The 14,519-nt window shown below is 38.0% G+C and overlaps 1 protein-coding gene across 1 annotated transcript; it reads left to right on the plus strand.

Annotated features, from left to right (window-relative positions):
- The first annotated feature begins 4,721 nt into the window (after positions 1-4,721).
- On the plus strand, positions 4,722-14,024 carry LOC107226017 (ATP-binding cassette sub-family C member 4). Its single transcript, XM_015666689.2, has 16 exons — positions 4,722-4,849; positions 5,108-5,218; positions 6,539-6,920; positions 7,944-8,075; positions 8,348-8,539; positions 8,611-8,919; positions 9,001-9,462; positions 9,552-9,857; positions 9,929-10,063; positions 10,269-10,785; positions 11,184-11,414; positions 11,653-11,889; positions 11,974-12,236; positions 12,316-12,761; positions 13,288-13,417; positions 13,510-14,024. The coding sequence occupies exons 1-16, from the start codon at positions 4,776-4,778 to the stop codon at positions 13,699-13,701; spliced, it is 4,119 nt and encodes a 1,372-aa protein (XP_015522175.1). The 5' UTR covers positions 4,722-4,775; the 3' UTR covers positions 13,702-14,024.
- The last annotated feature ends 495 nt before the right edge of the window (positions 14,025-14,519 follow it).

Consider the following 14,519-nt stretch of genomic DNA (forward strand, 5'->3'; position numbering starts at 1 on the left):
TTTCATCGAATACATATTGTCCAGTAGAATATTTTTTCAACTTGCTCAAAACTCGATTTCAAAAGTGGGATTTGGTTGAGAATTTTATTCCGTATCTTTATGGAATATTTATATAAAAAGCCACTCTTGAGCATACAAAAATTTTATGCCTTTTTTACTTCAACTCGTCATAACTTCTTTGAATACTCATATTTCTGTCAAAACTTTCACACGATAAACTTGATTGTATTCCGCGTCTTTCAAACCCAATTACAATCCCTAATATCAAATAGAAACAAAATGGCGATTTGTTCAAAAAACTTTATTAAAATTTTCATTCCATGTTTTCATTCGAAAAAATAATTCATTTTTTTTGTCTCTTAGCCAAATTTTTAATACATACATAAACTTGAAATGTATATAATACAATAAATAGTATATTTTTTGATATCATTCGAATAGTTTGAATATTATTTAAATAAATAAGACAATGTTGTCTTTTTCTCTGAACCAAAATTCTACTCGGTTGTTATTATTATTTTTTTTCTCATTCTTGTTTTTAGCGTTATATGTTTCAGGAAATAAATAAATTCTTTCTCGAAAATTCACATTGCAACTATTCTTGTCCTATTTTGAATTTACATGTATTAATCTTCTCACACAAAATATTTTTCAGGTATTTAAGAATGTCACAAACAGCTAAATTACTATTTAAGACTTTATATTAACGGTACAACTTTAATTAGCATTTCCTATTTCACAAAATACGAAATACATTCGAACTTGATAATTTCTATTTCACAAAGTGACAAATCAATTTGTACTTAGTATTTTGTGTTTCTCCAAGTATGAAGTACATCGGGACTTGATACTTATTGTAAGTATTTTGAGTACAAAAGTACTCAGAGGTTGCCCATCCTCGGTTTCAATCGGCCCCGGTCTCTTCTACTTGTGAGAGGCGGAAAGTCCGTTGCCTCCTTGTTGCAGACGAGTTTTTAAATAACAAGGGTATGTTACGCGTTTTTTCACGAAGCGCATGAAACTGAGATTAGGGACGCGTAATGCCAGATTCGTTCGCAACAGCGCATGCGCGCGCTACTTGAAAAGACCACTTTAAACTCCTAGGACTTAAAAGTTGGCTTTTAATTACTCCGCGCATGCGCATTCGCAGACTCTCTCGACCACCGTAGAGACGGGTAGTTTGTGCACGGCAAACACGGATGGAAAAATGCGTACAACATGTTAGCGTTATGTAAAAAAATTATTTAGTCAAACAGCCGAGTTGAGGATGTATGAAGGGAAACGTGCAAACAAACGTAAGATACGCGTGCTGGTGTCGGGATTCTAAGCCCGAGTTGGATTATCATCGGTTTCGTTCCCGTGAAATGTACTCGCGTATACGTTTGTATACATTAATTGTATGTGTGTTGACATGTATTATCTACGCACATGTCTGCCTGACCGCGTGCCGAATATAAAAGTAAACTCTGCACTGCGGAGCACCGTCAGTGGTTTTCGGAGTCTGGAAGACGGCTCATCAACTCTAACCAGCTCGCATAAGCATCAATATCAATGCTGATACGGTGAATAGTTTGAATTTCGTGCGATTCGAGACCGCAGAAAAGTAAAATTTAAGGAATAAAAATCGCGAGGCGAGATTTGGCTAATTGAAAGATAGAAGATAGAAACAATCAATTGCGAAAATTTTTTCGAATCAAACAAAAAAGGAAGGAATTTATCTTTGCATGAAAGTTAATATATCTTTAACTTGTCCATTTGTTTGTATTGGATCGAATCATTTCACATCACGTATCGTATCGATGTACCCTGATTTCAACTTTATTGGCGTTCAATAGTTCTTAATTATATGATAGTGATTATTAACTACAGTTTAATACATATTCGTGAATTTTTTATTTGTGATCCATATTAATTTTCTCTTATCTTCTCACGATAATTGCGATTGTATTGTATATTAACTGAAGAAAAAAATATATAAGAGAAACGGAACAGTGGAAGAAAGAAGGAAATATCAACAAACTAAAGTTACAGGTAAGTGTTTTTCAAATTTGAAATCATTCGGATTGAAAGATGAAGAAATAAAAATCTTTCGGACAAAGAGTTTGATTCAACATTTATTTTTTTCTGTAACATCCAAAAACGTTTTTCAATTCACGACGGATGAAGATGTTTTCAATTCAGGGAAATCGGAAAGTAAAAAAAGTATGAAAACTAATTCATAACAACGAGTAAATTGAAGGGCTTGCTTTTCAATCTAGTCAAGTACAGTTCTAATCTACGTTAATTAGTCCACTTTAAGATGCGTGTTATAACAATGAAGCTGCAGCTGCTGTTTTTTTTTTTTCACCATGAAGACTTCCGTTGGTTTAGTTCTATATTTCCCCTATCAATTCATTCGTTGTTTTGAATCAAAATGCCTGTTTTTCATGCAAATTTTCTGCATTAGTGGCAAGGTTTCATAAATGACAAAAAATGATATCACATCAATCATACGTTAATTGTATTTTGCGGTCCTTCCTCAAGATCAGAATGTAGTGCCCCTACTATGCACCGATGTCGCCACAAATGATATTACATCAATCATACGTTAATTATTGAAAAAGTTTTCATTTATTCTACATTCATTGGCGGTGTGTATACAATTGTCCGTTATTGACTCGCAATTTATGGAGTAGGAGAGGTGTGAATATTATTTCATGTTCACCTTGCGTTCGCACTTGTACGCCAAAGACAACGCGTTGAGGTATTCTACATTCTTGTTCCATTGGTTTATCCTTTCATTTCCATTTATCGCCACGTGTAACGATAATCGAAAATCAGGTACAAGTAATTATAAAATTATTAAATACAGAAAGTAAAGCTATATTAGTATTGCAATTTGAAGGTGTCGTAAAAGTAATTACAGTTTTTCAACCTGAGAAATTGTTCAACGAATTAGTGCGTTCCTTCTACTCCCCAACCCTTCCTTGATCTTTATTTACAATTTTATCGTGCAAATTTTATTATCTTCAATATTTTCGAATTTAGATTGCGTGTCTTACGTTATAAAGTCGTAAGCGCCATCTTACGACCTTTTGTTGTTAAAAAAGGCAAAGGGGCGTATATTTTACTTTTGATCATATAAAACATGAAAATATAATCAGAAACGTTGAAATTTAATAAAATTTGAATTAACAGCCAAAGGTCGTATACTGGTAGATACGACCTTCTGCTACTGATACAACTATAAAAACATATGTCGAGTAATTCCGTAACGTCGTATCGGCAAAAAATAATTTTTTTCACTTTTTTTCTCGGCTCAAGTATAAATTAATCACCTAAAAGAAAAAGATCGTATGTTCTGGTAGATACGACTTTTTGGCTCTGATGAAAATTGAAAAAATTAATTACTTACGGTAATTGCATAAAGGATGAAACCGCCAAAAATTAATATTGTTATTTCTGTCATTCCGATAATTGATGATTTGAATAATCGGCGTTCGGAAAATCGACATCCTGACTGTATAATTTTGTTAGTTTCAATTTTTATGCGTTTTAGTAATCTATAAAGCGTTGATGGAAAAAAAATAAAATAAAATGAATAATCGTCACGACTTTCTGTTTCGATCTTTTTTTTGTCATGTTTACTTATTAATGGAAAAAGGTTGTATTTACCTGCCTAACGCATAACCTTTTGCTTTTATATTTTCAAATGTTTCGTTTCAATTAAATAATACGTTTTGATCATTTTCAGAGAGAATGGTGGAAAAAAAAAACTAAACGCGCTTTTGCCACTAAAATTCCATTTTTGTTGGTTATAATCTTGTGCCATCAGACACGTGACATGTCACACTTGTAATATGCACGGTTTTGAATGCGTTTTTTAGGCTGTTCGTAAATAATTATTTTAAAAAACTAATGGCTATGGAATATCTTACAGAATGTACGTGTAATATTTATTCCTCCCCGGCATTTTAATCGTTGCCCTCTCTACATCTTTTATCTTGCTTGAGGTTATATTACACGGACAAGTTATCAAAAAATTATATAATATTTTCAGTCAATACACAACTTCTCGTGACGGACATCGTGTAAGCTGTTAACTCATTTTGCTTGAACTGGAGTTATAAAGATGATTCTGCTCCTCACTTCCCCAGCCTCAAACGAATTCTTATCTCCACGAGAGAATTCGCGCAATATTGTTCAACACGGTAGTTGCGTAACCGAGCTTGCGATGACAATACATATTTGATTTCATTGACAAATCTTGAAAGCACGAGGATTACTTTTATAGTTCTCAATAATTATTATAGTTTAGCAAGTAATTTAATTAACTTAACTGACAACTTCAATAATTCATTAGCTTTCTAAACTCTTGTGTAAAAAAAGGTATTTATTTACACAATTAATTCGATTTTTATATGGTAAAAAATGCTTACGGAAATATTGAGGGAATAAGAAAAACAAAAACATCTATCAAATTAAGAGCCGAAAAGCTGGGGATAAAGATAAGAGAAATATAGAACGAAAAATAATCGAATACAAAGATTTGATTACTTGTTTTGTGACTTAGCTATGAAGAATTGTGATGTTTTCGAATTTGACAAGCGATTAAAAATAAAAAGTCATAGAGTGAATTCCGAAAATAAAGACATCGGACTTTGTGCATTTCCATGATTTGAATTTTTGAATTCCACAGGCGAAAGAGAAGAGAGTGTAGTACATAAATTGGAAATTTTTGCAAGACATTGTTTCGCAAGTGGAAAAAGACCCTGTTTGGTTGAATAATTGTAAATATGGACAGAAGAGAGAAGACAAGCCGCAAAAATCCTAAGGAAACTTCGAACATATTGACTCGGCTGTTTTTTGGGTGAGTTCTGAAGATTCTTATTGCTATGTGTGCATTTTCTTACATTTCTTGCACATCTTTATCACCTATTTTTTTACCAATATACGAGAGAACATATAAAATTTGGTTGAGTAAATTTCTGCAATGCAAGTGACAAAGCAAAAACTTTTATGCTATAATAGAATCATGTACAAGTGATAAAAATCAGACGATTCTATGAATAGTTTTTATTGGTCGGATAAAACTTTATAACACGAAAACAATTCACAATTCTTTCAGATGGATGGTACCAATTTTTTGGAAAGGTACAAAACGAGACTTGGAGGTGACAGATTTATACGATCCTTTGAAATCGGATGAATCCGAAAGCCTCGGGGATCGGCTCGAAAAGTAAGCTCGGAAAATCTTTTTCAAACCATTTTCGTAATTATTCGATTACTGTTTTCCTAATCCGTTTTATTCCTCTTACAAAAAATGACCGTCCAAGTCTTCAAGACATTGAAACGACAAATGGAATAATATAAGCTCGTGTCAAAAAAATTACACACGAAATTCTGGAATCAAAGAGCGATAAACTAGGAGAGGGTCCTTTTGTTCAAAATTAAAAACGTGAGGTGAAACACTTTAAATTTCCTACAGCGGATAACTCACAGAGCAGAACGAAAACGATATTAAATATTTGCCAGGGATTATTGAAGAAACTCTAGTTCATTGTTTGCAGAATTTATACGGGTACAATAAGTTGCAAAAATCCTCCTCGTGTTCAGTTCGTGGAGATAATAATGACGGGTACGATTCGGTCCTACATGCATTATGTTTATACTCTATTTATTGTCGAAAAATTAAAAACGCTCGCTTCGTATTGCTGTATTTAAAAGTATCATAGAGATAAGAGAAACGCTCACATTAAACTCGTCATATTATCTCGACAGATTCAAGGCGTTACTTAATAGCGCAATAGTGAGTAACAATTTTCGTATCACTCAACGGTGAGATTGTATTTTTTAATCTCGGTGGAAGAGATGAATTTTTTTCTTCTTCACTTACATCTAAACCGGGAACAAAAATTGGAAACTCACATTTTTCTTTATTTTTTTTCAGATTTGAAAGCTTTACCTCTCTGATTTTTCGTCGTTTCTCTTTCTTTCTCTGGTTTTATTTCACCCCCATCCATTTTTACCGACAATTTTTCTTTTCTTCTTTTCTTTTTTTCTTAAAATTAAATTTCTTGTCAGTCGAGCTTCTCGAAGCACACAAGTGTCGTAAGATTTTTCTATTACAATCTTTTCCTCTCTGTTTTGTTTTGTGTTTTGTCCTGTGTCATCACAGTAAGTATAATTCTGTAATTTCGTCATGTGGCACAATCACGTGTAATATATGTATATGCGTTACACGATGAAAATGTAAATGCCAACGAACCGTATAAAGCAACCGCAGACTTACTCACATAATTTCAGATGTGTGTCGAACAGCTGTAGACACACTGATAACCACTTGTGAGCTGCTGCTGAACAATTATTGACAAAGGTGTTGATAAGTAATAAGAGCAAAGACATAAAGATGAAGAACATGACGGAAAGAAATGAGGAATGATCTCGACGACTTTTGGTCACTCGAACGTTTCCTCATTCACAATAATTCTGTGTACAATTTTCGGTTCATCGATGATGATTCATTGGTTTTTAATTCCTATTTTTTCACCTCGAGCAGAGAGTGGAAGAAAGAGCTGATGAAAGTTGAACTGGAGGAGAAATTGGCGAGAAAGAAAGACCCCAACAAGGCGGTGAAGTGTCGCCCAAGCCTTTTTTGGGCAATTGCGAGAGTCTTCTGGGTGCCATACATGCTTCAAGGGTTACTCTTCTTCATACAGTTAATGGGACTTCGCATAATACAGCCTACACTCCAGGGTTGGGTTATTAGATACTTCGACCATAGCGAAGATTCGATAACGAAAGACCAAGTGTTGATATACGCCGCTTGTTTGATCCTTGTCACCCTTGGCGTCGTCTTCATAACTCATCACACAACGCTGGCCACTCAGCAAATCGGGATGCGAGTCAGGGTCGCCTGCTGTTCCATGATATACAGAAAGGTGACGTCAGAATTGATTTCGTAATTTCGATTGTAAGTGAGAAAAAAAAAAAAAAATAAACAAAAACCAGTGTCGGTACGAAGTAAGGAAGATTACCGATATCGGTTTGGAAAACGATGTGTGAATATTTCAAAGCGTTAAAATATTGAGATTTCATTTATTTCATTCAGTCGGGAGATCGGAAATCTGGGAAATCAAAATGTAGGTCCGTGATATGGCAAAAAGATGAAAATTCAAAACCACGTTACAAAATAAGAGTCCAATTATAGAATTGGAATATGACAGAAAAATCACCATTTCAAATTGTAATAAGAAACAAGGGTCAAAATTTGGAATAGCAATATGCAGGTAGAAGAGTAAAAATATGTAGAATATCACTGTGACACTACAGTTAAATTGAAGAATTACATCTGTAAAGTATTAGGGTCAAATATAGAATCGCAATACAAGAAAAAAGTGAGAATTAAAGATCGCATCATAAAACAGGGGACCAATTTTAGAATCGCAACATGACTGAAGGATAACAATACATAGAATCAGGGTGTAAAACAAAAGCTAATTAATTGACGAATCGAATCATAATGTATGAGCGTAAAAATTTAGAATTGTAAAATGATAGAGATCAAAATGTAGACTTGTAATACGGCGAAATGGCTAGAATATAGAATATATAGAATCAGGTTATAAAACAATGACCAAACAGCCCAATTTTTTCACAAAATGAGCGGTGAAACGTAGAATTCCTACGTGAAAAAGAAGCAAAAATATATTTTCGTAGTACAACATGATTGCAAATAAGTAAATTTCACAGCGTAGAGCCGCGATATTGTAATTAAGGGGTTTGAAAAAAAAATAAAGTTTCCACTGTATTAAAATAACACAAAAAACGTCAATATCGTCGCCAACTTTCGCCTGCGATGATATTGTTTTGCTGTATCATTATATGATCTACGAAAATGTGTAACATTTTTTGATAATTCTGATGCATGTATATCTGACGACTAACTATTCTTTGTGTTTCAGGTTCTGCGCCTCGATCTGGCCGCAGTGAGTAACACGGCTGCTGGTCAAGTGGCAAACTTGATCAGTAACGATGTTGCCCGTTTCGATATGGTCCTTATGTTTCTTCACTACATTTGGATCATGCCAGTACAGGTAATAACAGATTTATGTTGAATTCTATGTTCTTGGCAGCTAAATAAATAATTAATCATTCTGAGGAGGGCCCCTACTCGGGCCAAAACGTTAACGAAATTTTACGTAACGCACTTACTGACCGCTCGCCAATATTTACCACTTCATCATCAACGAGGTCAAGAATTCCAATCCTGCACAAATAACACATTTCGCTTACCTGTGCTGATCTTTTTTATTCTTTTGTACTGTAAAACTGGTGCTCTACATTTGGCCCGTTCTCGTGATTCCAGGTCATTCTGATAGGGTACGTGATGTGGCAGTCAGTTGGACCAGCTGCCTTGGTCGGAATCGGCACAATGATGATGCAGACGATACCGATTCAAGGGTACTTGAGTAATCTCAGCGCCAAGTTCAGATCCAAGATCGCGGTGAAGACGGATGACCGAGTGCAGCTAATGAGTGAGCTCATTTCCGGTATCCAGGTAACAATCGGTTCATTCTAAAAGGTTGAATTAGGAGGAAGAATTCCACTTACGACCTTCTTCACATCCAGGTGGTCAAGATGTACTCGTGGGAAAAACCGTTCGAACTGTTAGTGTCGAAGGTTCGAGCCCTCGAGATAAAGCTGATCGCCTACACGTCGTACCTCAGAGGATTTTACCTGAGCATAATGGTTTTCTCGGAAAGAGTGACACTCTACTTGACCCTGATCACCTTTGTACTGATGGGAAATTATCTCACCGCTGACGTGACCTTCGTGCTGGCCACCCTGTTTAACGTTCTCCAATTGACCTGTGCAATCGCTTTCCCTCAGGCCATAATCCAGGCCGGTGAGACGGCGGTGTCGTTGAACAGATTGACGGTAAGAATTTACATCCACTCCCAATGGTTACCATTTTGATGCGAAATCTTTTTGCCCAACCAATCCGGTTCTATTTCTCAGGATTTCCTATTGCTGGACGAAGTGAAATCCATGGAAAAATCCAATCATTATGCGTTTGACCGCGCTGCCAGTCTTCAGCTCTCTGAAAAGCCGATTAAGAAGGTTCCGCAGCTTGATCAAGGAGTTAGCATCGAGCTGGTGAACGTCTCTGCAAACTGGGTGTACGGACAACTACCGCCAACGTTGTGCCAAGTATCGATGGAAGTTAAAAGCAAGTCACTGACAGTCCTCGTCGGCTCCGTCGGTTCGGGGAAATCATCTCTTCTGCATCTCATTCTCGGCGAGTTGCCCGTCGGTGCTGGAAGCCTGTCACTGTATTGCGGTGAGGGCAGCACGAGGACCAGGGTTGCCAACAAGGAAATCCGGATCTCGTACACCAGTCAGGATCCTTGGCTGTTCTCGGCGTCCATAAGGGACAACATTTTGCTTGGTCAGCCGTACGACGAGACAAGGTACCAGGAGGTGGGTTCAAATCATTTAAAATCAGTCAGCACGTTGAGCTTTCAATCGCTCAGCAAACCCACAATGAATTTTGGGCGACACTTTTCAAGGTCACCAGGGTCTGTGCTCTGCTAAAGGACTTCGAGCAGTTACCTCAAGGCGACCTGAGCTTCGTCGGAGAACGAGGCGCGTCTTTGTCCGGAGGACAAAGAGCTCGGGTTAATCTGGCCAGAGCCGTTTACAGGGACGCTGATCTGTACCTACTCGATGATCCACTGAGTGCAGTCGATGCTCGAGTAGGTCGTCACTTGTTCGAGGAATGTATTAATGGATTTCTGAAGGAGAAAACCAGGCTCCTCGTCACTCATCAACTTCAATATCTTAATCAGGCGGACAAAGTCGTCCTTCTTAATCAAGTGCGTTGAAACAAGTTTTTGCATATGATACGAGACTCGGGAGGTATCAGTCAAACACTGTTTTGTTTCAGGGCAATATCGAAGGTCAGGGCTCGTACGAAGATCTGTCCAAATCTGATTTCCACATTTTGGAATCAGAGGATTCGGAAGAACATGAGGAAGTCGATGTTATCGAAGAAAGCAAGGAGAAAAGTGTAGAGTTCGAGGTCGGTATATTCAGCAATCAGGAAATCAATTCACTCTACGAAGATCTTTTGAATTCTCCGCGTCAGTATCTAAAATTCTCTCTGATTCTCGTAACAAATGTTGGATTCAGCAAAATTTTCTCGAGTCTTCCGAAAGACGATCTCCAATCTGCTCAGTCCGCTTCAAAAGTAGAGCAGTAACGATAAGTGTCGATTCCGGTTTCAGGACAAGTCAGTGACAGTGGCGAGCAACGGTGAACAGGAATTGAGTCCTGCGAGGAATGAAGAAGACGCTACGAGAGATGTGAGTGAGGAGGAAGTGGCAAAGGGAAGCATGTCGAGTAAGGTCTACTGGGGCTACTTTTTGGCGGGTGGAAATATATGCACGCTAGGGTTAATGACATTAGCATTCATCATCGGTCAAGTGGCGGCGAACGGAAGCGACTACTGGGTCACGATTTGGACGAATCAAAACACCTTGTTGAAACAGAAGAATGAGGAAGAAAATTCAACCGGCCACTTCGCTAACATTGATTCCGTTTGGTTCGACGAATATGGACTGTTTAAAAGAGACATCGCGATATATATCTACACCGGGTGCATCGTCGGATCCATATTGGTACTCACTCTTCGCAGCATGATGTTCGTCACGGTCTGCATGAACGCTAGTCGCAATATTCACAACTCTATGTTCGCTAATCTGCTCAGGGCTACCATGCGATTTTTCAACACGAATCCGTCTGGTACGTAACACATTTTGTACTGAAAATGCGGATGATGGCAATCGAAAATATTTGGTGACCAGTACATCAAGCAATTACAACCTATTCATAAACCTTTGCAACAGTCCGTATCCAAGAAAACAATTTATGTCAACACTTCTGAGGTCAAGAAAATATTATTCAATTTCGTAACAGTTTCAAATTACTTTCCTTTTCTTCGTCAAACTCTTCACGTAAAAATTATGAAGTTCTCTTCATCTGGCCAATAAAATTTTCCCCACGATGAATCTGTGTTTGAATTTTGTCCTATCAATTTTCTTTTGCGTTTCTAACTCCTTTCGACACTGACCTGACCGCTTCGATAATTTCAGTCAAATAATAAAATTATAAATGACAGAGTGTTGTTTGATTGTTTGTAGGACGGATTCTGAATCGATTTTCTAAGGACGTAGGAGCCATGGACGAGCTACTGCCGAAAGCGATGCTCGAAGCAATTCAGATATTCACTGTCATGCTGGGAATACTGGTAATGGTTGCAATTGTCAATCAGTGGATGCTTATCCCGACTGCTATCGTGGGTACCATCTTCTACACTATCAGAATTTACTATCTTAAGACTGCGCAGGACATCAAACGACTCGAAGGAATAAGTAAGTTACGTTGTTGTTAACCAATTTCCATTATGCTAGAGGTGTTGAGGATGAGAGACATACTTTCGTTTGCAAAAATTGACGCTCCTTTGCAGTAACAACACTTTAAGAGATTAGGAGATTAATGACTTGTGTATTTGATGAACATGAATCAGACTAATAATCGTCATAGTTTCGTTTAGAAATAATCCTTTTTGATGTCCTTTCTCAAACTAACTTGCATGCTTGACTATTTCAGCGAAAAGTCCCGTTTTCTCGCACGTCAGTTCCACCTTGGATGGCCTGACCACAATAAGAAGCCGAGGTGCTTTGGTAGAAGAGATGCTGAGAAAAGAATTCGACAGCTATCAAGACACGCATACCGGTGCTTGGTACCTGACCATAGCCGCTGCGACAGCATTCGGGTTCCTCCTCGACCTATTTTCGTGCATTTTTATCACCTGCGTTTGTTATTCGTTTATCCTGATGGATGATGGTTGGTTGCTTTTGTTGTTCAGATAATGAACAAAATCATGAAATGAATTGTGAGCTTCAAATTTCGCGATTCTTATCCATGCAGGAACCATTATGGGCGGATCCGTCGGCCTGGCCATTTCGCAATCTCTTATACTGACCGGAATGGTTCAATACGGAGTGAGGCAGAGCGCCGAAGTAATCTCGCAGATGACGTCAGTGGAGCGGGTTTTACAGTACACAAAACTTCCCCAGGAGGGACCTTTTACCACTGAGAAGCCTCCGCCGGACACTTGGCCTGAGAAGGGTGCCTTAGTGTTCAAGGACGTATCCATGAAGTACGCGAAGAACAAGCCACCAGTGTTGAAAGTGAGTTTATCGGGACCATTGGGTTCATCGAAGCACCGAATCGTGAGATGATGACCATGTCTCGATTATTCTTCCATAGAACCTGAACGTGGATGTAAAGCCTGGCTGGAAGATCGGCATAGTGGGAAGAACCGGTGCTGGAAAATCATCGCTCATTTCAGCTTTGTTTTGTCTGACTGGAGACGGACTTGAGGGCGAGATCGTTTTGGACGGGATCGACACGAAGACTGTTGGGTTACACGAGCTGCGTCCCCGGATCTCGATCATCCCCCAGGAGCCGATTCTATTCTCCGCCACACTCCGGTACAACTTGGATCCGTTTGAGCAGTACTCGGATGCCCAGCTTTGGGACAGTCTCCGTGAAGTTGAACTCGGCAACGCCGTTCCATCGCTCGACTTCCGCGTAGCTGGGGGTGGAGCCAACTTCAGTGTTGGTCAACGTCAGTTGATTTGTCTCGCTAGAGCCATACTGAGGAATAATCGGCTGCTTGTTCTTGATGAAGCTACTGCCAACGTTGACCGTAGGTTAGTATGAACAGTGTTTCAGGCTCGTTTTTAATATCTTCTTATCTCCGATGCAGTCACTTCATGGTTCAATGTTTATGTCCGGCGTACGCATCCAGGGCACTAGACACCCGAATTACTCAAAGTCAAGTGATGTTAATTGATATTTATGGACTCGAATTCATATTAAGTCGCTTAGAGTTAATTGAAGGTATCCGAACTAAATTTGTGTTTACGGAAGTCATGACATCATTCGAAGTAACTTAAAGTTATTTAAATTCAATTGAAGCCTTTCAGTATCAATTCAAGTTATTTGACATAATTTGGTGTACTTTGAATTTATGAAGGATCACGAAATAACTAAATTTTTCAAACTTATTTCCGTTCATGTAGTCTCCTAACTCATCGTCGTTTGGAACATTTTGAAATCATGAAGTCTTGAAGTAATGTGCACACCTGATGGTGGATACCTGACTGCCTAACCCCTAGGTTTCAATGTTGGGTTCCTTTAAGACGGTGAGCTCAAAATGCACTTTTCAATTTTCAGCACCGACGCTTTGATCCAGACCACTATCAGGAAAAGATTTGCCAACTGCACGGTTTTGACAATAGCCCATCGCCTGAACACGATCATGGACAGTGATCGAGTATTGGTCATGGCAGGAGGCAATATCATGGTTTGTAACTTCTTTAAATCAGTTATTCAATTTTGTCGAACTTGAGTGTTGAATAACTAATGTATCTTTTTGATTCTACTACGCAAACACAGGAGTTTGGTCACCCTCATTTGTTACTGCAAAATCCAAACGGTCACTTCTCGCGAATGCTTCAACAAACTGGAAAAGCGATGGCTGAAAAACTGTCAAGGATTGCCGAGAGTGCTTTTCAGCTCAGCTCCGAATCTAGGGAAGAATCAAATGACAGCACAGTTATCAGAAGTGAAGAGATGACCAATTTATAGCGAAATTAAGCAAAATAGTCTAAATTGTCGTGAATTTTAGTAACCTGCATACACGTATGCTTGTAAGCATGTAATGATCATTATTTTTGTCATTTTTAATTAATTAATTTTCATTACGAGTTTGTGATTATGATGTGTAATATTGTTTCATCATGTAGTTACTTGTATTCGTTTTTTCATTTTTCACTATTCATTGTTACCTAACAACAACAGTCAGAAAACAAGAACATATCATTATGTCGAGCAATCATGCATAGGTATTTTTAAAATTGTTAACACCCGTCCTGACACCTTATTTAAATAAATATATAGTACATAATTAAGCTATGATCAGTTGTCCAATATGAGATTTGTCACTTGAATAGGTCTGAAAGAAAATTTTCATTATCAATAACTTGGTCAAGATTCAGAACAATGTGATTGGTAGAAAAAATCAGCTCGATAGTCAAATTTGCGTAACATTGATTATGTGATTCGAAATAACCTACAGGTTACTTCATTAATATTATAACGTAGAGTTTTAGAACGGCTCGTCACAACGGCAAAGGACTGGAGAATCTCCCGGAAAACGAGTCCCTCGCGGTGTACTCCAAGCGAACTCGATAAAAAATAGGTAATAACTACTGGTAACTAGTTTCTTTTTTTTGCATATTCTATAATTTCGGCGCGAGCAAACGAGGTACCAAGTCGACAACGATCCCGACTATCGAGAGACCAACATCTACCGATGAACTCATCGAACAACTATCTGATGTGACCATCCCAATTGGTGCTTAGAAATCACCTATGCTAGCCTCCACCGTTTACCTGAACTTCTG

This window comes from Neodiprion lecontei, chromosome 5, assembly GCF_021901455.1.
Source record: "Neodiprion lecontei isolate iyNeoLeco1 chromosome 5, iyNeoLeco1.1, whole genome shotgun sequence".
NCBI classification, from domain to species: domain Eukaryota; kingdom Metazoa; phylum Arthropoda; class Insecta; order Hymenoptera; family Diprionidae; genus Neodiprion; species Neodiprion lecontei.